The following is a 27,305-nucleotide window of genomic DNA, read 5'->3' as shown; positions in this document are numbered from 1 at the left end:
AGAAGATTTGAGAATTTACAGAGACGTTGTGTCAAAGATTCTGGATATTATGAAAAATATAAAGCCAAGATGGATGAATACATCTCTAAATAAAGGATATGCTAGTAAAATTGAAGACCAAGATTTGATACACAAGAAAAATACATGGTATATTCCTCACCATGGGGTTGGAGGAAAATTTCGAATTGTTTTTGACGCGTCTGCCAAGTGTAACGATATATCATTGAATGACAATGTTTTAAGCGGACCACCGGAAACAAGCAGTTTGTTTGGTGTCCTTACAAGATGTCGCGAAGAGAAAATTCTGATCATTGGTGATATTTCTGCAATGTATCATCAAGTTTTGGTTGCACCGGAAGACAGAGATACTCTGCGGTTCCTTTGGTGGCAAGATGGAGATTACAATCAACCAGTTGCAGAGTATCGTTGGAATGTTCACATTTTTGGTGGCTCTTGGGCTCCTAGTGTATGCTGTTATGCCCTGAGGAGAGTTGCTGTTGACAATCGAGATCACATGGACAAGGAAACTTTAAGTGCAATTAATGAAAATTTTTACGTCGATGATTTGCTTCGGTCAGAGCCAACCGTGGAAGATGCAGTTCATCGTATAAAGGATTTGTCCTGTCTTCTTGATGGTTCGGGATTTCATCTTACTAAGTTTTTGAGTTCTCAACCTGAAGTTTTGGAAACTATCTCTGAAGCAGATAGATCACCTACTACACTAAGTTTAAATTTTGAAGAAAATATGTCACAGAAGGCATTAGGTTTACTGTGGGATGTATCTACTGATGCATTTTGTTTCGAAGTCAATATTGAGCAAAAACCATATACAAGACGTGGATTGTTGGCGATGCAAGCACAGATTTTTGATCCTCTTGGTATTTTGGGTCCCTTTTTGTTACCTATGAAGAGATTACTTCAACAATTATGTGCAGAGAATTTTACCTGGGATCAACAGTTACCTGATAAAGCTATTGATTTATGGAAAAAGTGGATGGTTCAACTTCCTGAATTTAGAAAAATTTCTGTGCCAAGATGGTTCAAAGGCTCCAAATATGGTGATTGTACAATGCAGTTGCATACTTTTTGTGACGCCTCTGAAGTTGGTCTGGGAGTTGTAAGTTATGTTCGAGTTGAAAGCAAGGATGGCAACATACATTGTGAGTTTATTGCTGGGAAATCGCGAGTTGCACCACTGAAATCAATTTCAATTCCTAGACTTGAGTTGTCTGCTGCTGTCATTGCTGTGAAACTAAGTGCAATAATTCAGAAAGAGTCAAAATATAAATTTGATGAAGTCACATTTTGGTCTGATAGTACATCAGTGCTGCAATACATCAATAATGTCAAAACAAGATTTAAAGTATTTGTAGGAAATAGACTTTCTGTAATACATGAGCATTCTACACCAAAGCAATGGAGATATGTTGGCACTAAACAAAATCCAGCGGACTTGGCATCAAGAGGAGTCATGCCTGAGAAGTTAAGCAAGTGTGATTTGTGGTTCCAGGGTCCTGAATTTTTGAGAAAGAGTGAAGATTATTGGCCAGAAAGACCAAAAGTTCTGCCAATGAGTGAAGATAATTGTGAAATCAAGAAAACACACCAGATGTTTGCTATAACACAGAAAACGATTGAGAAAACACCAGTCTTTTTCACGTTATTGAAGAGATATTCATCTTGGAGAAAATTACAGAAGTCAGTTGCATGGTTGGCACGTTTCAAGAAATGTATATTATTGAAATTTGGTCATGCTGATAAACCTGAATTTTGTAAAGAAGGTTTAACTGTGAATGAAATAAATGCTGCGACTCATGACATATTACATCTTGTGCAGATGGAAATGTTTTCAGAAGATGTGTTCAAGTTAGACAAGAATTCACCATTGCGAGCTCTAACACCTTGTTTGATTGATGGCTTAATATGTGTTGGAGGTAGACTACAGCGATCTACTTTACCTGATGAAAGCAAGCATCAAGTCATCTTGCCATACAATCATCATGTGACTGATCTCATTATCAATCATTATCATTTACTGGAGGGACACAGTGGAACACTGCATGTCTTATCTGTTATTAGACAGCGGTTCTGGATCATCAAAGGTCATTCAGCGGTCAAACGTGTTCTTCGTCAATGTTTGAAATGCAAGAAGAGGCGAGCTAAACCAGGTTCGCAAATCATGGCACCACTGCCTGAATTGAGAGTTAAACCAGGAAACCCACCATTTAGTGTGACCGGTGTGGATCTTATGGAATATTTTCTCATCAAATCTGGTCGAAGTGATGTAAAGCGATGGGCTGTGATATTTTCATGCATGGCAAGTCGAGCAATTCATATTGAGGTCGTGAACAGTTTGAATACCTCTGACTTTATCAACGCACTGGAAAGATTTGTAGCAAGAAGAGGTCCTGTGTTGGAGTTGATTTCTGACAACGGGTCAAATTTTACTTCTGCGAATAACGAGTTAAAGGAAGGACTGAAACGTTGGAATCAGTCTGTGCATGAAACCATTAGTCAAAAGGGAATCAAGTGGAAATTTAACCCTCCTGCTGCGAGTCACTGGGGTGGATGTTGGGAGAGAATGATTCGGTCAGTGAGAAAAATTCTGACTGCACTTGCAGGGGGCCGACAACTGGATGATGCTATGTTTTACACATTTCTCACTAAAGTGGAAAGAATTCTGAACAATCGACCGATTACACCTGTTGGAGACGATTGCAAAGATCTTTGTGCATTAACACCAGCTATGCTATTAACTGGTCGCATCGATCCTGATTATCCATCGGATGTTTTTGTTAAAGCAGATGGATTTCGAAAGTCTTGGAAATTGGTGCAGTTACTGGCAAATCATTTTTGGTCAAGGTGGACAAAAGAATATCTGCAAATTCTTCAATCAAAGCAAAAGTGGCATCAACCAGCAAAGAACTTTTCTGTTGGAGACTTGGTTCTGGTAGTTTATGAAGATACACCGAGTGGTTCGTGGCCAATGGCAATCATCGAGGAAACGTATCCAGATCAATTTGGTATGGTTCGACGTGTTCGAGTCAGGACTGCAAAGTCTTCATATGTTCGTGATATTCGCAAATTGTGTCATCTTGAAGCTGTGTAATAATTGAAATTGCTAGTTAACATTTCATGTTTTATTATATTGAAGTTGAAATTTCCCGTTGCCTGTAATTTGAATTATTTATAATTAACTCTGTTTTCCCAGAGTTACTTAGAAGCCGGAATGTTACAGGCAGAAATTTAATTTTCGTGAATTAACCTATTAGTTTTAGTTATTCTGGTCCGATAATCATGTTTAGACTTGCTCTCGTTTATTTATTTGTTTATTTATATTAAGCGTCACTGGCCGAGAGAAAGTTTGAAGTCTTGGCAATGATGGTGCAATACTGTCTTATATCAGCTGATTTGTATTCATGCCCTTGTTTTTCTTATTGTATTATACTAAATGTCCTATTTATTAGTGTGGGAGACAGTGCAATGAGGCCTGGTCACATGAATTTCTTTGTTAGTAGCTGCGATTACTTTGCGGCATTGGGTTGCAAATTGTAGGGTTTTGATTGTGCTAATTTAGAATTGTTAAGATGTTCAGGGTTATTTAGTAATATAGGTTCTAATTGAGTTGTATGTCGAAGGCTAATTATACTCTTTTATTATTTTTGTGTCTTGTAGCTAAATTTAAGTACTGTTGTTGGGCTGGAGACACAAATATATTGTAACCACATCATACAATACACACCATACATTTACATACAGACATCAAGTTTTCACATTCACTGTGTTACACTGCCGTTATACTTGCTGTGGAAATTTATCTATCTACTGTGGAACTTTTAACCTGATTGTGGAATTTTACTGGACTGTGACTTGTATATACTGTAAATATACTTTCATTACAAGTTCTTTCATACAAGTTGGATGTGTTTATGTGTGCGTTACTACTGTGTCGAGAGTTAGCTACGGAAGTAGATTGACAAGACAGCCCAATAATCAGAAATAGGACCTGTAGAACCTCTTAACTCTACAGGGAGGGCAAGGTGATAGTACTTAAGAAAAAAATGCAGGTATAACTGTTGAAAATCATCGAAAAAATTAGTTATCTAAGTTGGTGCGCCTAACTATCAACTTCGGGATCGCGAAGTTAACAAAATAGCGATTCGTGGGAAACCATGAAAGCGCCATACGATCAACATCAAGCAACACTCCTTGTGGTTCTCAGGCAATAGATTCAGATATTTATTTCCGTCATGCATGAAATATTACATTATTAAAACAAAGAACACAAAAATAATTCAATTGAAAAAAAAATAACACAATATTTCGATTGCAATTGACGAGATGCCGCGAATAAACTATAAAGTCGTCGTGTCAGCGACACCAAAATTGCCGTGGTCAGCAGCAGATGACGTCAAATAACTAGTATTTAGAATACATTTGGAAAATGTGGATCGAAGATAAGACGTCACTTAGAAGAGAATTGTTTAAAAGGAAAATAAGTTAAAACGAGAGAGTCAGTCGGAAAAGGAGTTTGTACCGTCAATTTATTTTCGTAGCGTCATGCTCGGGTGAACACAGTATCAACGACGCTGCGTTGCTGAGATAAATAAAAGGGGAATTCCCAGGAATGTCACTATACGAATATGAAGATTAGTTTTGAAGTTAAGGCTACATAAATGAAATGAGATCAGGGCAGTAGAATTGAATATATGAAAGATTACGCAATAATGAATCGTAAAGAAGAAATTTAAGACATCAAAGCTTGTGTAATAAAGGTGAAAATATTCAACAACAATGAAAAGGAATGATATGCAGCAATAAAAGCATCACATTTGCAAAACTGGCATCAAGAACCCTATCAGAAATGACCAACCTGGGGACTGGCAAATTACTGAATGTTATAAGCATTGAGGTACAGTTTTTTTAACTCTATTTTGAATGTATTATAGGTCTTGGAGCGGATACTAACTGGGAGCATATTCCAAAGTTTTATGCCCATGTACTTTATGGAATTTTGTGTACGACTGGATGAATAGCGGGTCATAAAATAAGAGCTATTGGTGGAGGAACGTGTTGCATAAGAGTGGATAACGCTTTGCTTAACGAAATAGCTAACGAACGCAGCAGGCAATTTATTATTATGGTGTTGGTGCATGATTTTAAGCACTTCAATTTTATAGATGTCAGTAATTTTAAGAATCTGCATCTTATAATAGTAGGAGTCTAGATTTGACAAGAGTCCGGCATTAGTAATGGCTCGAATCGCCCTATTTTGCATAACTTCAATGCGACGTAATAACATTTTTCTTGCTGAATCCCAGGCCGCGATGCCATATTGGATATGAGACTGGAACAGAGCATAATATACCATACGCAGAGTTGACATTGATGTGTATGGACGAAGCCTGTACAACATCCCTGCCGACTTAGATAATTTAACGGCAATGCTATTTATTTGAATATCCCAGTTCAATTTATTATCGATATGACTGCCAAGATATTTATAAGATTCCACGTTTTCAAGAATAGTCCCCCCGATTTGAATTTTAAGACCATCATTATGTTTGGATTTGTTAGGGGTTATCAGCATAGTCTTGGATTTGTCCACATTTAGAGTTAGTTTGTTAAGTTCCATCCATTTTACAACTTTATTTATTTCAGTATTTACTCTGGACTCAAACACATTATGAGACTTATCACTATCGAGGAGGTTTGTGTCGTCGGCGAACAATTTTGATAATAGTGTGGAACTGCGTGAGAGATCATTGATATAGATCAGAAACAGAGTCGGCCCCAAGCACGAACCCTGGGGGACCCCGTGGGTGACAGGTAAGACAGTGGAACAGTATGAACCGATTTCTACATATTGAGTTCTATTTGTCAAGTAGCTAGTAAGAAGGTGATTGGCGTTCCCCCTTATACCGTAATGCCACAGCTTGTAGATCAAGATTTTGTGGTTGACGGTATCAAAAGCTTTTTTCAGGTCGAGAAAAGTAGCACTGACATAGGCTTTCCTCTCCAATTCATCATATATATGAGATATTGTATCTAGGATCGCGTGTGACGTAGAGTGGTTGCTTTGAAAACCGAACTGTGATTTATTTAGTATGTCATGTTTTGTAAAAAAGTTCATAAGTCTTCTATGAATTAGACGTTCAAATACCTTATCAATAGCAGATAGAATGGATATAGGTCTGTAATTTGAAATATTTTTTTTGTTACCAGATTTAAAGATTGGAATTACTCTGGCGATTTTCAGTGAAGATGGATATATTCCTATTCGAAGTGAATTATTGAAGAACTCTGTCAGACAAGGTGCTATGATGTCTGCTACATACTTGAGGAAACGACTGGGAATATTGTCAGCGCCAACCGCTTTCCTCTCATTCAGACTTACTATTTCCGTGATCAATTCATTCACTGTTGCTGGACTTAGGAATATTGATTGATTTACACGTCTGCCAAGAAATGATTTAAAGCCATCCATATCGTTGGAAAATTTAGTACAGAGGCTGGAGCCAACAGTGGAGAAGTATTTATTAAATTCCTGAGCAATCAAGAGACTATCTTTAATGGTCCTGCCATTGTTTAGTTGAATTTCATTGACACTTTCATCTTTTTTACTTTTTGTAGATGTAATTTCATTGACAATACGCCAAGAGCACTTAGGGTTGAATTTTTTTTCCACAATCAGTTTTTGGTAATACATTTGTTTAGCATTATCTATGGCGCGTGTTAGTGAGTTGCGATATCTTTTGTAGTATGAGCATTGAGTACTATTGCCCTTTAAATAGTGAGATTTGAACATCTTATGTCTTAGTCGAATGTTATCACGTAATTCTTTGGTTATCCAAGGTTTTCGTTTTATCTTTTTTTGTCGCCGTGACAGTGGTCTCAATGGAGCACGACGATCGATTATGCGAGCAATAGAATTTGTAAATTCTACAAATAGTCTATCAAAATTATTGCAATTAAGGTCTAACGTTACAAAGCGTTCAATAACTATGTCCTGTATATCAAACCGAAATACATCAATACAGAATGAGGACATATTCCTTGAAATTATGACTTCTTTTTTGGTGGTTGGTTTTATGCCTTTAAGACAGCACATGATGGGGAAATGATCAGTGATGTCTGATGAGATTACATACGAGTTGATTTTCACATCAGTCAAGTTTGTATACATGTGATCTATTAGAGTGGAAGAAGTACGTGTAATTCTAGTAGGCTTAGTAATGAGGGAAATGGCGTTAAAAGAAGTAAGCATATCGGAATAACGAGAAATTTGGGTGTTATTAGATGTTGCGAGTAAATTGATATTAAGATCTCCCACAATTATAAAATGCTTTTTAGATAATTTTGAGATGCAGTTTTCAACAGTGCTTGCGAATGTAGGAATATCATTTCTCGGATGTTTGTAAATAATGCCAATGCTCAAATTATTGACCATGTTTGTTAAACTAATATCAAACCACAAGTCTTCACAATTGGGATAATTTAGTTGATAGTCAGTAACTTCAGTAAAATTGATGTCATTTCTGATATAGGCACCCACGCCTCCTGCTTTTGAAGCAGAAGAGGCATGAATGAATCTGTACCCATCAATGCTTATGCTAGAGGAAAGAGTATTTAGTTTTGTTTCACTTATTGCTATTATATGGGGAGGAATAGTGAAATTGGATAATAGCTCAGTTAATAGGTCAATATTTTTTTGAATTGATCGAATGTTGAGGTGAATGATTGTTAGGTCAAAATCAACTCTAATATCAGTCAAATTTGATACTTCTATGTTCTCACATAGGCAATTAAAAAAATTAGTCATTTTCATTGGTGGGAATATAAGAAGTGGACATATATACAGTTAATAACAGTAAGAATTATAAACTAGTCATGAATATTATAGAATGACCTACTTTATTAAAAGAAGATCATCTTCTGTAATTATGGGGATGGTAGTAGTATCCAGGTTCTTTTTAATGAGAACTCTTCCATTATTTGTCCATAGAAACCTATATCCACAAGCTTTCTTTAAGTCTCTGGCCTTGAAAAATAAGTCCTTGTTGGTATCCGTCAGATTTTCGATGACAAATACCTTTGATGCCCTGGGAATTTTTGGAAAAACAGAAGAAACATCGAGTGATTTGAGTTTGCTCCGGTTCGTTAGTATTCGATCTCTCGTTTTTCTATTGATAAATTTGGCAATTATTGGTGAAGGTTTCTTCTTATTATTTTTTGATAGTCTGTGGCAGTTTGAGATGTCGAATGATTGTAAAGGAACATCAATTTTCAAGCACAATTTGGTTACCAGATTTTCACAGTTTTCACCAGTTGTATATGGAATATTGTGAAACTCTAGATTATCAAGTCTGGAACGACGTTTTTGGTCTTGTTGGCATTCCGTTAAGATGTCGATTTCTTCCTCTAATTCTTCCACTAGATTTTCTAACTCAGACACTCTTTTTTTGTTTTCATTGCTATTTTGTTGAGCTCAGTTTGGTTGGTGCAGAGCTCATCAAACTTTTTTGACATAAAGTCCTGACTCTCCTTTATTTCGTGGATCTCGTTTGTTATTTGACTAAAAGATGTTATTTCTGTTTAGATTTCATCAATCGAGTACTTTAAAGATGTTAACGATTCTTCTAAGTAAGCACTGTTGGTGATAGGTTGAGTCGTGTCAAAAGTAGATCTTTCAAGATGTTTTTCGAGATGATGTTCTATGATGGCAGGTATCTCTAGGCGTAAAGTCTTGAGAATCGTACTTTCAAGCACTGACATCAGATTTGATACATCGGCACCACTCGCTAAGCAAATGGCGGCCCCATTTAAAACTGTTCTATAAAGGCGTTCTATGCATTTTGTTTAGAACAAACCACAATATAGTTTGACGGTGAGCGCATCACGCTTTCGCTGCCAAAACTATATTATTTGCGCGTTGTCACCTTAATTAACGCAACGCAACACCGCTAGAATCTGAAACGTTTTAGTTGGTTCTGAAAGTTTTCCTATCCTACGTAGTCATTGAGATATGCACCTTACGAATCGCTTCAATTCGCTAGAATTTACATACAGACAGAAACGATGATACTGAGAAATCTACGTTACGGAGTTTTTCGTTTTTTTTTCCGTGCCTACCATATCTTTTCAACTCGAATTTTGCATAAAGCGTGTCAACACCATTTTGAAATTAGAAACGTCAAACCCGATAGAGATAATAATGTATCCTATGAAATTTTCGGGTAATTATTTTGACCACGTGAATGCCATGATTGTCGATTTATTTAATCAGTATTTTAACTCAAAGCAACACTGAGTATTCACGTAATGACGAATTTGCGGAGTTTTTGTTCATTATTATTTCATACGAAAATAGCACAGACACGATAGGGATATGAAAGCATATAAAGTCAACTTTAGGTTCCATAAATATCAAATCCCGGGGTCAGTAATGATAATATTATTTGCTTGAAATTGGAATCGTATTTTACAAAGTGTGAAATAGACGATCAAGTCCTACGCGAAAGATAAAAGTCAGACAAAATTAGTTTGTGTTGTGCATTCTCTCATTATTAGTTTAACAAAGGCTTTAACACCTGTCGCCGATGTGAATTCACAGTTCTGCCCAAAATATAAAAAAAAACTCCGATGTCCGCCGTTGCATGAGAATTGATACTTGTGAATAAAATGGAACGCGCTTTAATATGGATTAGATACTTTCTGTAGTATGTGTACCAGGTTAGGGCTAGGCTATAATTTAGTGCGGGGGCTGTTTGTGTTAGCCAAGTGAATACCCCCTGCCCATAGGTTTCAGTTCCTTTACACAACTTGATGTAAAATAGGCGGACAAAATTAGTTACCTCCATATTGGTACACGCACTTCTGGAGCGCCAAAGGTAAATGATAACTATATATATCATCAAGTTTACTGTTTTATACTTTCAACGGGCCACATTATTTACTCATAAATAACAATGGATATACAACTACAAGTATTTTTTGAATCACGAATTAGCAAGAATTATGAAAATAATTAACCTTTAAATAAGTAGTAAGACCATAGTGAATATTAGTGTAAGCTTGAATGAAATGATAAACGCTGTGTGGAAGTCTAGGGATTTGTTCAAACAGACTTGTTTTAAAACAATTGTTTTAAATCAAGTTTTTTTTTTGCCTGTTTTTTGGTCCAAATGGCTGTACTATTTGATTTTTTTGTATGAAATATGTTGAAGAAAAATGGATGTAAAAACTTACCAAGCGCTTCTTATTTGCAATAAATATTGCCATTACCCTAAAAACCTTGCTACGACGAAACCACTTGGCGAAAATTGAAATGCGATCGAATAAATGAGTTTGCCTTTTTTAGGAGAAAAATGCCAATACATGAACTCGAAATCCATAATACGCGTCATAACAGATTTGTTGTGGTGTCTCTGCACCAGAGGCATCTTTCAATTAGCAGAGGCTAGGCTAGGGTGTCTCATCTTTTATATCAGTAAATTTCCGCCGATGTAAGCATATTCTTCATTATCGCAACCCACTCGTTTTGCCGAAGGCTGCCTGCCCTTGATCTAATGGCTTTTGTAGTAGGCTCGTTACTCGTGAGATAAGTTCCATGATTTTTCTTACTCAAAACGTTTCTCTGATATCTCGGATGAAAATTTCGATTAAAAGCTTATGGCTTTGGTGGAGATACAAACGTGGCGATAAATGTGCGCAATTGAAGTAAAAGTCAAAATAGAATTTTTACTTACTTTTTTAAAATTATAATTCCGACTGCGTGTGCACTGTGCAGCTGCCAGAATGCAACGTTTTGGCGTAGTTTCCCGGCGATACAAGGGGTATCTCAATGAAAAATTCAGAGAAAAATTGATTTAAAACAAGTCCTTGTTTTAAAACACGATGTTTTTTTAGAATTGATAAAAAACAAAACCCTATGTATGTCCGACGACAAATTATAACCGGGTAACGGAAGTTAGAATTCGAGATTTTGGGGTTAAAAACATTTGAATTACAAATATTTCGTGTTACGAGTAGTTCGTGTTTTACTTTTGTTAATTGGGGTTCCATAAAAAACGAAAAATGATATCAGGGGTTCCGCAATAACAAAAAGGCTGAAGAGCACTGATTTAAAAGCAACGCAAAACTGCGAATTTGAAACGTGTTTAGGATAGATTATCTCTTTTTGTTGGCTCTGAGATTGTTCCTATTCTAAGCAAGGAGTAATTGGGATATATTTGAGATAATTTGCAAATCGCAATTACTAATGCAATCGCTTTAATTCGCTAGAATTTGCACTGACCCTCACTAACAAACAGAAACGATGAATGTGAGAAATCTTTACCTTGCGATGTTTTTAGTCTTCTATCTGCGTATTCACGCAATGACGAATTTGCGGAGTTTTTAATTTTTTATTGGTATTTAATGCGAAAATACCTCAGACGCGGTGGATAGATACAAATATAAAAAAAATCAACTATTAACTTCATGAATATCAAATCACGGGGTCGGTAATGATAATATTGTCCGCGTAAAATAGAAAGCAAGTTTCTAAGAGTCAAAGTCTTTTGCGTAGTCCAGTGCTTTCTAAACTAATGGTAAAAATGCCATACGTTTGATTCAAAATTGGGTTCGAGTCAACAATTTTAATTAGAAAAGTTTCAAAACAAAATTTCAACTCACAATAATGACATTTTTCAGCGCAATTGGGTGCTGGTGAGCAGACCGTTATTTCGCGAAAGAAGACAGAACTGATAAAACCGCTCGTACGCTCGGCAAACGACGTTTCGGTGACGATGATCAGAAATGTCGGCCATTTTCCATTGTACGCATCTTAGGGATTTAATTTTGCACTAATCGTTACTTCACACAGATGTTCCACGCAGTTGATCGACTTACTTGTCGACAAGTTGTCAGTTGGTTGTTTCATGTTCTCCTTTGGCGGCGCCTTTCGAGTTTTAAGATTTTGGCCAAAGGAGGGTTCAGCTTTCTGAATTTGCTTTGTCTTCAGCGAATGTCTATTTAAATTAACTATTGGTAGGTTGTTTGTTTACTTGGTCTAGCTTTAATCAAGGATGTTTTTCCCACATCCGTAGACTTTTAATCAGTGATTTACAGCACTAACTGTCGCTTTTATAATATTCACTTGGATTTGGTCATTTCAGAAGATATAATTCACCATTCAACGCAAAACTCATTATTTAACAAAATAAACGAGAGAGCAACCCTCAAATTATGAACACGAACGACGCACATTGGTACTGGTGCAAGGTGATAGTATTTAGGAAAAAAATGCAGGTATAACTGTTGAAAATCATCGAAAAAATTAGTTATCTAAGTTGGTGTGCCTAACTATCAACTTCGGGATTGCGAAGTTAACAAAATAGCGATTCGTGGGAAACTATGCAAGCGCCATACGATCAACATCAAGCAACACTCCTTGTGGTTCTCAGGCAATAGACCACTCGCTAAGCAAATGGCGCTGTATAAATGGCTGTTTTCCAGACTCTTGGATTCGGTATGCTTACTTTGAGAGTGCTGACGCGCACGAACTGGTTTACGTGTAGTTTATGAAAATATTAATTGTTTTAATTACTTCTCGTCAAAGTAAGCAAATGTGTATCACAAATTATTTTTCTTCCGATATATATATATCGTCCTAACAGCCTTAATCTTGACGATTTTCTCATGAAGGTAAAAGTTGGGATCTTTATAGGAGTTCACAGTTTTAAATACACGGCTAATGGAAGTTGGTGTTATATTGCTTCAATATCGAACATTTAAAAATGCCTTTCGAGCAGTCGTGTAGCAGGAAAACAATTGTAAAAAATATTCGGCCGCAAGTTGTCACCAGCAAGAAGGAAAGTAATTCAGTATTTATCATAACTAACCCTTGGACGAAATTCTAAGTAATTTTGTGTTAAAACGCTGTGAACAGTGACATACAGTTAAGATTTCTGCTAAAAATACAAAATTGGCGATCTGCTCTATTGTAATGACGTCCGTAATGTTGTTATCATAGGGCCCTTTATAAATGAGTGATCCGTATTTGTGACAGTACATGTGACTAATACCGATTTGTAGTGGGTTGAGGACCCTCGATGTGGAAAATATTTTGGAGATAATTGTTACATTCAGGGTAGTGACAGTTTGTTGGATTACAGGATTATTCTATAGTTGATAGGTTTGGTGAATAAATGTATCGGTACCGGTACCTATGCATTTCGTTGACCAACTGTAACTTGACCAACTAAAAATTATGGAGTTATGGAATTCTGCAGGATTGGGGTTTAGTCCATTATTTGTATATAGACTATCGCTGTTAAATTTTTTTACTCCCATCGATTTTGAAATGAGTTAATTAATAAATTACTGTGTTTTTACTTGTAAAGGTCGAGTCCATAAAGTTAATTTCATGCTGAGCAAGGACCATGTTCACAACACTACGTAAGTACTTCTAGTTGCAGAGTTGGCGTGGCACAACCATTTTTGCGTATGTTATTCCTTACCCCCACCCGACTACGTCATTCAAAAATTATGTTACTACGACATCACAGTAACGTAATTGGGGCCCCAAACTATGCTAATTGTCATCCAAGACGCGCAGACGATCACCCGAAATTGAGCAAGCTATTTATCTTGTTTTCTTGTCGTACTGGTCCTGACATGAGAGATATCGCTGGCGTTATGGAGTTCGTTATTGTTGGCGAAGATGCCATTTCAGGCGATTGTAGCTATACTTTGGCAAGTTATTTGACGTGATTGTGAGGTCATAGTGACATAATCTCGGGATTACGGAGCCCGGTGGGAGTTAGGAAGAACATATGCAAAAATAGTTGTGCCACGCTAAATAGAAGAACTTTCTACGTTTAGTGAACATGCGCCCTGAGCAATGCTTATGTTATGTCCTTATCACAGTATCAGCAGTAGTAGTAAAGAAGTCTGGTAGTGATTTAATATCTACATGTTTTCATTTGGTAGCTTCAAGAGAGCGACAATCCGGAGTCTTGAGAAGACAGTAAAAGAGTCTTCTTGAAAGAGGTTTTCAAGAAAACAATTTGGCTTCAACTCAACCTCAAAAACAAAAAAATGAGAAACTTCGGCGATGAATTATTTTGATTTGTTATGTATCAATGCCTAGCTCCTAATTCGGTCATGTTATTTTTTATTATGCTTTAAAACCTTTGTCTTATATTTTCAGCTTTTTCTAGATAAATACCACAAACAATAAAAGAATATATTTGGTTTCACAACAAACTGAAAAAATCTTTCAAGAGCACTTAAACATCTTCCCCAGAGTTCGAACAATTGATTCTTATCTCAAAAATAATCAAAAAAATACTCAAATCATCAAAAACTCCTTTCCATCAGGGCGTTGGAAATTTTGTCGTGCCTTTTTGCGAAGAAATATTACTCTAAAAACCGAGAGAAAATTAACTCTTCGATTGAACAATAAAAAGATATGGGATCCTGCTGCAGTGGACAAAATGACGAAGACTCTGACAATAAATATGGTGAGTTCATAATCTGAAACATGTAGTTGCTTGAAGTAGAACTCCAGCTCATTTTTCTTTGCTTTTATATTGTTGTATTGGTAGAGGCTGACTGCAAAGATGTTGTAGCAAGAGACATAAGGGAGATCCCACACTTTATAATCTGTGGTTTCTTGAAGTAGAATATACCTAACTTCAGCTTGTTTTCCTCAGCTTTTGTGTTGGTAGATTAGTATATGCTGACCGCAAAGATGTTGTAACAAGATACATAATAGAGATCCCACACTTTCGCATGTATGCCTCCCATCTGTTTAATATTGGTGCTTGGGATTGAATAAAACTATTTCATTTCTGTTTGTGGAATGCAATACAGAAAACAAAATAGTTCTACTTGATAAACGATACGAGAAGATAGTCGAGGAATATCTAAAAATCTAGCCATTTTGTTATTCAAGATAATTTTTTCTATTTGATTGGAGTCTATAAAGCAATCCAATCATATAAGTAGAAATAGTTGGTTTGGGGTTTCTGTTAACTACAAAACCCTGCGTCAAAATTGATAGTATGACTGTACTGTTTGCACAAAAGGGCAGATCTTTCACTTTATTTGTTTCCGAATGTTTCTCAGACAACTTGAAGGTTAATATTTCCTATATTGAGCAATTTATGAGAGAAAATGCCGTGATTACATCCATACACATTTATTTCCTGGCATTTTGTAGTTGAACTTCAGTTTAGGAGGAAATTGTTCGGTTAAAAGTTCTGGCCTTGATGTCAAGAATTAGGATGGTACTAAGGGTGTGCATATTCAAATGATGAGAGGGTTATCGTTTTTATTCTATATAGAACAATGGGGGCTCCCGAAGTATACGAACCAAGATGGCGGACATCGGAATGTAATATGTGTACTAGGTTAGGGTTAGGCCATCATTTTAGGCATAAATACTACGGGAGGCTCTTGGCTAGTCTTCGAACTGATAATAGGATTAAAACATAGAATACAGAAGGTGTTGTGGTTGAGTCTGCATTGCAGGAATAATGGCTTGTGACAGAGGTTTCGCAATCATATACAAACTTAATTAAATTAGACAATTTAATTTCATATTTGAATATTCACTGATTTAATTCTGTGAGTTTTTAAAATCTTGAGATTAATCTTCCATGTTTGCAGTAGGTTTCTCCGTGATGTGACTGTTTGAGTTGGAACAGCAAGAATAGACATTCAAGTTCAAATTAAATTGTTTAAGTTATGTCAGTTAGATTTACGAATCTCATTTTATTAAATTCAGATACATATATTTATTTCATCATGCAAAATCAATGCACAAGGTAATTTAAAAGTGCCTATAAAGAGGCATGAACATAATAACAATGTTATACATAATGAAAATATGTATTTGTGGTTTATAACAATGAATGAGTGGGCGTAATGAACTATGGCAGGGGTCGGGAACCCATGGCTTGTGAGCCGTATTTGGCTCTTCTGGTGACGGCATGTGGCTCCCAGAGAAATCTAATATTCTAAGGCTAAGATTACTATTGTTACGAGATTGCAGCAAAAGCTTTTCGTCCATTTGTACGTGCTGGTTACAGTATTTGTCATATTTAGATCGTACTAGCAAAGCTAGCTAGTAAAATACTACGAAGATGTCTGAACTAAAGAAGGGTGAGGAGTAACGTATATTTCAACTTGTGCTGCATGTGAGCCTGATTAAGGAAGAAATGCTATATAACTCGCTCGGTAATGCAATTGAAAATATGTACCCCTTATGGCTCTCTTGACCAAAAAGTTTCCCGACCCCTGAACTATGGGATCATATGCGAGTCTTTGGGTCAGCAACACCTAACATTGAACATTGTAATTTCTGAGAACATTCGTATATTTGTCTACATTCTGTGAGCTTTCAATAATTGATAGTGGCAAATGGTTGAGTTATTGATTTTTGAAAACAATTGTATTTCTATTAACAAGTATCAGATGGCTCTTGATGCTTTTGTTCGGTCAATATGCTAATGAATTAATAATGAAGTTGGGTGTCTGTTTCAAAAGTTCGAAAGTAGATTGCTAGAGATTACCTATGTACAAAAAAGCAGTGAATGTACTGTGATTTTACAGTAATTAAATAATCCATACCAGCCGGTGAGTAAGAGATATCGCTAATTTACAGTTTCTAACTAAGGTGGTATGGTCTTTCAACCTAAATGTAAAATGTTAATATTAATTGAAAATTGGTGTTAGGCACGAAAACCGTCCAAAAATCTCACTTTTATGTGAAAAATTAACTGGTACAGTTAATAAATAGGATATATCATATCTGAGCCAGCATCTAAATCGCATTTACTATCCGAGACGGCCATTATTGATTGTTTCACCTCAAAATCAAAGCGTCATTACATTTATGAGTTATGACAATGACATTTATCAGCATCTTTATCCTACAATCTTGAATTTAAAACTTCACAATAACATTCATTACTGGACATTGGGAATAATTGCCGCAACTAAGATTGATATGAAATAGCCACATTTTTGTTTGAAATTGTGCTACTATTTTAGATTCTCCTATATTATTTTGTTATTTTTTCAATTATATGCCATGTCTAGTAACAATGCTTTTACAAGATTTCTTCTCAATTTTTTGCTGAAAATGGCAAGTTTTTGAAATAATATATTTAAGTTATTATTATTAATATATGAACATAAATGTAACTTATGAAAACAATTGATTTTTCCATATTTCAAATTTTGAATTTTTATATTTGATGGTTAATAAGTAGTTGACAACCAAGTAATTGATATAATAATATAATACAACAAATAAGGAATAATTTAATTATCAGCTAATACAAATGTGGCAACAGTCATGCTATGATTTTCAATAGTTTATGCTCCACTGACTTTGATACGATGTTATGATTAAATGAACATTCAACGTGGTTTGGTGATCCCATAATTACTAGGTAATGCTGGGAAAATCAGTGCTTTGAATCAGAAATTGTATGTTTGTAGGTTTCATTTACTGGTAATAGTAGTCTTCCAACATATTGGCAGGTTATCGGTGATAGTATACTTCACTGGTTGACTTTGAGTTTATTTGTAGATTCTTCATTTTTAGTAATTTGCCAATGCTGTTTCAATTTTTTGAGGGATGTTTTGTACAAAGCCGAAGCCAAAAAAACACCCTCGTCACCGCTCAAAATAAAAAAATCAGTAATTAGTTAGTCATGGGTTAGGGTTAGGAATGCGGATTGCGTTGGGAATTCAAATTTTCAAATTATTCCTAACCCTAACTGGATAATTATTAATTTGTTATTTTAGAATCATTTATGTTAGAGTCATTTTTGAGGAATTTTTAGTATTTTAGTTTTTTTTTCCCTATGAGGCCCTATTATAACTTAACTCTACATAAAGTACTGTACAAGTAGGAACTGATTCGTAAGGACTTCAGCTTTGTGTATAAACAGCAGAAAATAAAATCTAAGGCAACTTGACGTTGAATCTGACACTTATTGCGCATTCTTTACTACTTCATCGCTGAGCACTTTCATCTATCCTTTTTCTTTATAAGTTATTATTACACTATGAACAACATGCTCTATTTTTCAAAAATCATGACCTTTGACTTCTAATGGTACTGTATTTATTAATCTCAGCCTTTGCATTAACAATAATTTTCATATTTGTACTAAATGTAATTAATTGTACAAAATGTAGATTGAAATGATGATTAATTCCGTTCTTTTTAAACCGGAAATGGTTCAATGATTAATAAATTGCATTTAATACCTTAGATTCAAATAATCGTCTTAGTTTTTGCCTATTTTTGCATAAAGTTACTTACCGGTAATATTAGATTATATGAATTAGGTTTGTAGAGCTGGCAGTTATTAAAGTAGTTTACTAATTTATCATGGCAATTCGAAGGTGCGAGATATTGAAGAAAAAATATTAAGGCATATTAATGCAGGAGGCATATTCCTATCAGGAATATATTTTCTGTCTTATTTTTTGGGAATTAGTTTTGTCATCTACATCTTCACTTTTTACAACTTCACTTTATTAAATAAGACTTCATTCAAGCAGACATTGTCAAACAAGAAGCAACAATTTTCAAAAGAACTGAAACTGAAGAATTGAAATTTAGTTGAAATTCTTAATATCATATTTTTAATTTAATATGTCGTTTGGAACATATTTGTTCATATCAATTAAAAATTATTGGCAGACGTTTCACGGTTTAGATCACCATATATAGCTTTTTATTTAGTTTAATTTACCATGATTTTAGGCCACAACTGAAAAATATAGCTAATTTAGTCACAATCAAGTTTATTTTTTCCAATCAGTAAAATAGTAGCATGTAAAATTTGATTGAATATAGTTGAACACACATTTTACTGTGGAAGGAAAGCTGCGGGAAACAAAGCTTATCAAGCAGTGACACCCAAGGTTCAAATATCTGATTAATCATTTGTAACATGAAAATATTAGTCACATGTTTCTGCAAATAGCTGGAATTTGCTCATTTTTCTTTTGGGCGTGTTCTGCTGCTTGATGAAGTGAATATTAGCTGTTATAATATTTGTTCAGACGGATATTTTTCTGAATCATATGACTCCATTTTGTGATCTTTAATATGAAGCCTCTTGGCCTTTTGTCTGTTAATAAGAAGTGCTTTCGTCATTGAAAATATTTATCTCGTGGTATTAGAGTGTTTTAGCAACCAGTACTTCCTTTTGTTAGCTCATAAAACTCATTGTTGACAATTGTGTCATGGTTGACCGCAGAAACACAGAGCAAAATAAATTTTATGACCATTTTATTGTCATAAAATCAAATGTGAATTTTGTAATCCAGTAATCTTTTCGTTTGGTCATGGTTGTTATAATAGATATTAAAAGTGACATATTTCTTCTTTTTATATGGATCATATTTGCTGGCACAGTGGTTCTTTACTGTTTTCCACTTTTTAACCTTTTTTTTACCTTTTTTTACCTTTTAAGCAAATCTGGTTAGTAGTACAGTACCGTATTCTTAACGGTGCTCATTTATTGAAAAACAAAATGATCAAAATCATTTCATTGTTTGATACCATGGCAATGGCTTTAAACAACTAACTTTTTGATGTCTGGCGAAGTAACAGATAATGCTCAACGAATCACAGATTGGTTGTGGGCTTTAGATTTGATTTTTCATTGTTTTCATTTTGGATTTAATTACCCCGTGGGTTAATTTATCCCAGGTTATTAAGAAATCTTGCACCTTCTTGTTATTATATAAAAATGGTTACATTTCTAAAACACAGGTTATAATATTTACTGAGACCGATCACCACTATTATAATGTACAAATTTTTTGATATTGAATCAATTTTGATACCACTCACACTTTGTACATTTAATTGTGAACGCCCAATGTTATTTGTATCTTTATGTTGTTTTCAAGAAGAGTAGCAAATATAAATTGGGACTGTTTTCTAATAATAACATTTTATCTTATTTTTAAACAAGGATGTGGACAATTGTTCACGATAGCTGGGAGTTGAAAAATTTTCTTCATTGTTCTGGCATAGTCCACCGGTTATGTTTTTACTTGGGTTGTGTTTTGAGATTTTTTGTGTGTTTGCATTAAACAAGGCTTCAAATAAAGAGCCACTTTTTCACATGTTATCATTTTTTCCATCACAGTGCTCTGGTGGTAATTCTGACTGGTAACTGGTAATATTTAATGTGCAATGTTGTATGTTTTCTCTCCTTCAGAATGAATGTGAATTTCCATCTTATTTGATGTCACGCAACCAGCAAAATTTTAATATTTTTACTTTTTGCTTTTCAAAAAAAAAAAAAAAAAAAAAAAAGAAATCTTGCACCAGCATATCTGCATATGTGAGCATTAGCTATAGTAGGCCATTGACTTTGAAGCGATATTTCTTGACCTTTTTTAATCATTTATTTATTTTATTCTTTCAATCATCACTTCAATTTTCAAACAAGAGAATGAATGCAATAATGCATAATACAAGAGCTAAAATATCCGAAATGTTTGAGCAATGAGTAAACAATATTGAACTCGATTCATTAATTTGTCTATTGGTGTTCTTTAAATCGAAACAAAGAGACAAATCAAACGAAAAGTGGCAGAAACATAAATATAGAATTAGAAGCACATGCACATAAATTGCTTATCCCAGCATAGTGCATCAGTCAATGTCACATTGTCAATTGATTTAAAGATCAGAACTTCCGTTTGAAAAGGCAATCAACCCTGCAACAGGAAGACATACTCATTTATCTTGTTCAGTTGAATAGCGTATTGAATGGCGTAGCATATCTAGTAATGGGGTAATGGATTGTCCTTTTAACGTGTGATTACATGGCTTCATCAGAATAGGGCCATACATGCTTGCCCATATTCCAGAGATATCCAAGATGACTGAATATTTTATACAGATATTTATATTCAATTCTATGAAATATTGAAAATTTAAGTATAGTTTTATTCAAAAATTGTCATATCAGACAATTGCCAAACTAAAACTACTGTAAAGTTTCTCTTAACTTTTTTGTATTTCCTACCGTATGTTATTAAACATGACTTGAGTTAGATATTCCATATCACATACTGGAAAATATTATCACAGAATGTATTACGAATAAGTGTATTGTTTGATATATCAAACATTCTTATCTCACTAATAAATGACATCGACATCATTCGGGTGTCACATTTTACATGTGACTGCTGGTCAGTTTATCCATGAAATTCAAGTTGACCAATTTCCAGCAAGAAGACTAATACAATCTATAAATTCAGTTTTTTATAAATGCTGAAGTGTATATTCAAAGCATATGCAACAAAAATAACCTGACTTCACTGTTTTGTTCTATTTATTTAACAGTGATCTGTGTTTATCTGAAAGAGCAGTAGCAGTAGTTCTCAACCTTTTTTAGTGCCAAAGCGAAATCTCAAACCTTAGAGATGTAAGGACTCGCATAACAAACAACTCAAATTAAAATAACAACATTAAAAAAAATGTGATAAAAACCAATGTAATGCTAAATTTTACATTGGCTTTGACTTTTAATTCTGAAAGAGCGAGACGCATTCTACTTTTGGCATATATAAATGGATTTTGTATGTATAAAGAGTAGAGTAAGAGTAATTAGGTGGGTGTTTATAATTGGTTTCACTTGTGAATTTTTGATTCAACCGAAACCTTTTTAAAAAATCAGGTTACCACGCTCGTGTGTGACAAATTGTGTGGTTGTATCTAATACACTGCTGTTTCATGCATATTTGATATGAGTCATTAAATTTTAATGCTATTCAGACAGTGAGGTTGTGTAGAAACGAATATTTTTTACAAATTGGGGATTGAATAATTTCGGACTTTACTTCTTTTTTTACAATTGGAAGATTTATATTCTCATCAAAATTAAACCTATTTTTTTCAACTTGGACTGTATTTGATTAATCTCCACTTTAATTAGTTAGAATTTTCAATTTCTACCTTTGTTGTTATGTTTCACGTAGACATGGTATAGAAATATAATAAATTGACAATTTTCCAATGCTGTTTCAATTTTTTGAGAGATCTTTTGTATAAAGTCTCCGCCAGAAAAACACCCCTGCCACTGCTCAAAATACAAAAATTAGTAATTATTCATGCGGGGGGAGGCTGGGAATGCTAAAGGTGTTGGAAATTCAAATGTTCAAATCATTCCGAACCTTAACTATACTTATGTTAATCCAGCACTTCTTAATCTGGGACAAATTTACCCAAAAGAAAAAGTAAAATAAGGTAATTTGCTAATTTCGTATTTCAATAAATGAGCATCATTAAGTACATTGAGGAGTAAATCTTGCAATTCACTAAAATGGTAAAAGGTGCAAAAATGTAACTAAAAACCACTGTATTAATAATACATTAGAATGCTATGGTGTTTTAAAATATACTAAACCACAAATACTGTATCATCATTGTTGTCCATCATTATGGAATTTGTGCAAAATATGTCACGAATTGCTAATCAATAGCTGCAACATTGGAATGTATTTATATCAGAAATATAATTAATCTTTTATTCTTGTTGTGGGATTGGTTCAATTATTAGGTATAAAGGAAACGAACGTCATTTATAAAAGATTTTAATTGTTTGTAGTGTTTGGATATGAGATGGATTTGATTGTTACAATAGTAATAGAGTTTTTTGATATGACCTTCATAATTAGATAAATGACCTTCAGACTAGTCACTTATGTGACCTTTATGTTTTGATATAGGTAAAATTGATTTAATGTCTCCAAATTCAGTTACGATTGGCATTTCATTCAGCGATTCAGGTTAAATCTGTTGTATTACACTTGTTTGTCATTCTGCCAAATGTCAGAATTAATTTTGCTGGTGAATTAGCGATATATGATCATGGATTTTTGTGCTTATAAGACAGATAATTATAAAGGCTTAACCATGTATGGCAAACCATGCCTTAAGTTGAGATATTGGGATAGTTGACCTGTCAATAGTTTCAGAGGATTTTCAGAAGTGTGTGTATCAATATGGAGGTGACTAATTTTGTTCGCCTACTTTACATCAAGTTGTGAAAAGGAACTGAAATCTATGGGCAGGGGGTATATTCACTTCATTAACACAAACAGTCCCAGAACTCGTAATAGAACTAAAATAGGGAAAATTGTAATAAAATTATGGCCTAGCCCTAACCTGGTACGCACGCTACGTGATTATCGTTTCAGATGCACGAACAAAGCATATATGTTTGGATAATACGACCAAATATAGCGCCAAGTACTAGAGGATGCTTTATCAAAGTTAATACAGCTTTTGTAATCAGTATTGGTCAATTGAATCTCAATTAATTAACACATAAATGCTGTTCATTAAATGAATTGTGTAATAATTCGAATTCTTGACTGAACTAGCTGTATATATATTCTGTCAATATTTAACATTAGTAAGATTGACAAGTAAGATACTTCTAGTTTTTCATGGAAACCTATTCAAGTACAGTTTTTATTAATTTCATTCGAACATTTACTTTTATTATGACGCACTTTAGGTTCTCTCTCCCCCTTTGTGATAAAATAATAAAGTTTGTTGATTCTAGGAATTGTTTTGTAACTGTTGAGAATGGTTGCTGTGTTATGACAATTCCACCGTCATTGTGAGTGTGATGTCATAATTATTGTAAATTGTTCTGTTATTATACAAAATTTGTTCAATTCAACAACTATCTTGGTCACGAAGCAGCATTGGTAAATGTATTACAATAAATATAAAGTATCCGGTATTTGAAGGCCACAATTGCGCAGTGTATGTTTAAGATTCATGATTGTTATCTCTCTGGAACCATAGGATTTCCTGTACATGAATTCTGCTCGGTTCTTATGAGTCGGGATGACACAGATGGAAGGATATAAAAATTGAATAGCCTTGTATTGAAATATTTGAAAAAAATTTAAATTTATAATAATTCTTCGAACTAATTATTGTTGAATATTTGCAAAAATTTAGTGTATTTTATGGGTTTCAATCGTATTTATTGATCATATGAAGAGTGAAATTACGTTACCTTGACTTCGTGATTGATACCTAAACAATTCATGTTTTTCAAATTTATAGAAAATTGGCTGACGTGAATTTGCTATTGTATTAACATCACTATTTTTATTCACTCCAAGTTTATTTAAAATAACTGTTAATATTGTAAATAGGAATCAAGACATGGTATACCTGTACAATTTGTATTTCTAAACTGTAAAAAATAACAAACAACTAAAATATGAACCATAAATATCCATCAAAGACTTGAATTTTTAACCTTTTCTCTCTTCAAACTTCAAGAATATCATTTACGTCACTTGCACACTATATCCCATTATCTCATTCTGGCAAGTGGTGAATCCAATACAAAAATGACCCTTGATGACGCAGCGTTTTCTATTGTAATTTTAGTACGTTCACCACTTTAGAGGTGCTACTTCCTTTTATAAACTGGGACTTGTTGGTTTATGATGCTCCAGAGATATGTGATTTTAATTTAGGCTGGTAGAATACCTCACCTCCATTTTAAAGTAGTTTTACACTTTTTCTCTGAAGAAGGCAAGGCAATTTTTGGCGCTCCAGAAGTGTGTGTACCAATATGGAGTTAACTGATTTAGTTTGCCTACTTTACATCAAGTTGTGTAAAAGGAACTAAAACCCATGGCCAGGGGGTATATTCACTTTGCTAACACAGACAGTCCCTTAACTTGTAATAAAACTAAAATAAGGAAAATCAGATTAAAATTATGGTCTAAACCTAAACAGGTACACATACTACTAATTTTTTTAATTAATGCATGCTAGGGTTTACTTCATTATATATATATTTAGTTCTGTTTTAGGCAGTTACTTGTTCATTTGTCATCACAAAATCAACTATACAGAAAACTGATAAAGCGAATAAATATACTATGTGCATTATTTATTTGAATTGTTGAGTTTAGTTCTGTGTAATTAGCTCCGCCGTTATTATGACGTTTTTTGAGTCATAAACATGTGAACGAGTGGTTAAAACAACATCATTTTACTTGATTAACTGGAGGATATTTGTATTTATTCACTAAAAAGCTCTTGGTGCATGAATGCGAATTAGTTATGTAACTAATTTTTCATTCTAGTTGAGTGGTTTTCAAACGGTGGGTCACGCCCAGTGGTGGGATTAGAATTTTTTGTTAGCCGGTTCCATCACAAAAGTCATATTCTTTAACCGGCTCTATTACAAACAGAACATTGACGGTAACCAGTAACGCTAACCAGTTGGCTGATCTCATAAAATTCTGTGAGACAGTATTATAGAACCGGTGCAAACTGACTGAATCCCACCACTGGTCACGCCTCACAATGGGTCTTAGACAATTTTTTTGAGGCGTAAAGCTATTTAAAAATAAAAATATTTGTTAGATTTGATCTTGCTCACCTTGCTTTGGAAATAGATTTATTTATTTTGTATATTTAGTTTCCATCCACTTATTTTCAACAAGTTTCTTGAATAAAATATATTTTCGCCGGTTTTGGATCTTATTTTTAGCTCATTATTTTCGGGGTGGGGCGCAAGACTCGACAAGGCTTGAAAGTTTGAAATCACTGTTTTAGTAAGATTTAATATAGTTATTACTATATTATGACCTACATAATTTGAGTCATAAGCATGTGAACAAGTGCTTAAAATAGCATATTTTGTTCAACTATGCTTCGTTACCCATCACTGATCACAATGCTACATGTGATTACAAAATTAAATATATATGCTTCGTTGATCTTACGGCAGTTCATTTTTGCTCAGATATCAAAGTTTGACTTCCTTCAGCATTAAGTCCATGTGAATTACTATGGAAATAAGGTATTCATTATTCCATATCTGGCATGAACTGGTAATTGGACAAAAGGCCTTGATCCACCATATGGTATATCTGTTCCTCTCTATCTCCAGTTTTAACCTGAAATTGTTGTTCAAACTGAAACTTATATTTGAGTTAAGGGTACCGCTGCTCGATAACCAGTATTGGTTTTCGGCGTCTCCTTTCACCCTGAAATGCGATTTTTTTTATATTTTCTTCAATTTGTGTATGTATGATTCATATTTTCAGCATGTTGAAGAAATGAATTACAGATCATAATATTCAAATTTTGAAAAGTAGGTGGTATCCACTTTCTTTTAACAAACTCACAATCACAACTCATTATATAAACAGTGAATGGTAGTCAATACCTTTTGCCTAGTTATTTTTTTGCTTGAATACACATGAATAGCTTTGTTCATGGTATATAAAAGTAATTCTGTGTGTTTTGACTTTGTTTTGGATTTAAGGTTTTGAATGTGGAGGGGTTTAGTTGAACAGAACGAATAGATATTTGAATACATTAAAAATTGGTTATATCGATGTAGTAGATTCTTGATTTCAGATGTAATTCAGATTTTAATTTTGAAGAGTTGTCATTCTGAGCAGTTTACATTTAGTAGTCAATCAAGAAATAGTGTCATGCAATATCTAGAAGCTGTAGAAAATAGGAAACCATTGAAACAAGTCAATCTTAAGTTGTTTGCATCGCCAAATTCAGTCCTTTAATAAATATACTATAATCTGCACAATTTTCACTTTTTATTTTGACTTTAAATCCAATATTTCGAAATATTATTTCAGAATATATTTGGAATAGTAGGCCAGGGCTACTCATCTATGTTCATCGAAGGTTCGTACAAAAAATTTGAAAATTACCGGCGTCATTCCAAAAAAATTTACTTTAACCATGCCATCAAATTTCAAATGCAATGCTTGACAAAATACAAGAGCAATGCTCGATATTGCGCGTCTGTACTCTGGTATGAAAATGTTTTAGTTGTGTAGCTGAGCTCCGACTTTGCTGAAAAGATGTGAAATATTCGCCCCCATAGCACCCGAAACGAACAAAAACAAAATTTTAAATGCATCGTTTGACAATTGAGTACTCGAAAGGCCTGTATCGGATTGCGATCTTCTAGTTGAGTAGCCCTGTAGTAGGTTTTAAAATATTTGATTTCAACCATCCCTGTAATGAGATCACTCTTTTTTTGCTTATTCAATCCATGAAACAAAACAGCATTTCCTTTATTCTCTTCAATTTAGCTGTCAAGTTCTATTTTAAATATCAGTCACTTGCTTATTCTATGATATCATAATGGGATGTTGTGGGGGAGATGAAGGAGAAGGTAAGAAAGGATTGCTTTTAATGTGCAAGTTTGGTCAGAAACTATCAGACTTGAGAGTTTGATGCTTTA

At 34.2% G+C, this 27,305-nt stretch overlaps 2 protein-coding genes across 4 annotated transcripts in view; both read left to right on the top strand.

Moving 5' to 3' along the window:
• The first annotated feature begins 328 nt into the window (after positions 1-328).
• LOC120343866 (uncharacterized) lies at positions 329-3,109 on the top strand. The gene has a single exon (XM_078112695.1). It carries the CDS (start codon positions 329-331, stop codon positions 3,107-3,109), a length of 2,781 nt encoding a protein of 926 aa, XP_077968821.1.
• Positions 3,110-14,175: 11,066 nt separating this feature from the next.
• Positions 14,176-27,305, top strand: part of LOC120344157 (choline transporter-like protein 2) — a 32,574-nt gene continuing 19,444 nt past the window's right edge. For 2 of the 3 annotated variants that reach the window (XM_039413248.2, XM_039413249.2), the window contains exon 1: positions 14,176-14,507. In XM_039413248.2, coding sequence (XP_039269182.2) covers positions 14,456-14,507 — 52 coding nt within the window. In that variant the 5' untranslated portion in view covers positions 14,176-14,455. Of the gene's footprint in view, positions 14,508-27,125; positions 27,237-27,305 lie in introns of those variants that run through there. The other variant, XM_039413250.2, reaches the window with a different exon arrangement.

This window comes from Styela clava, chromosome 5, assembly GCF_964204865.1.
Source record: "Styela clava chromosome 5, kaStyClav1.hap1.2, whole genome shotgun sequence".
Lineage (NCBI taxonomy): Eukaryota > Metazoa > Chordata > Ascidiacea > Stolidobranchia > Styelidae > Styela > Styela clava.
The sequence above is the reverse complement of the archived record's forward strand: the minus strand, read 5'-3'. Positions and strand labels throughout refer to the sequence as shown.

Coding starts and splice junctions, on each gene's coding strand:
- LOC120343866 (XM_078112695.1), top strand. CDS start 329: ATGTATCATCAAGTTTTGGTTGCACCGGAAGACAGAGATACTCTGCGG.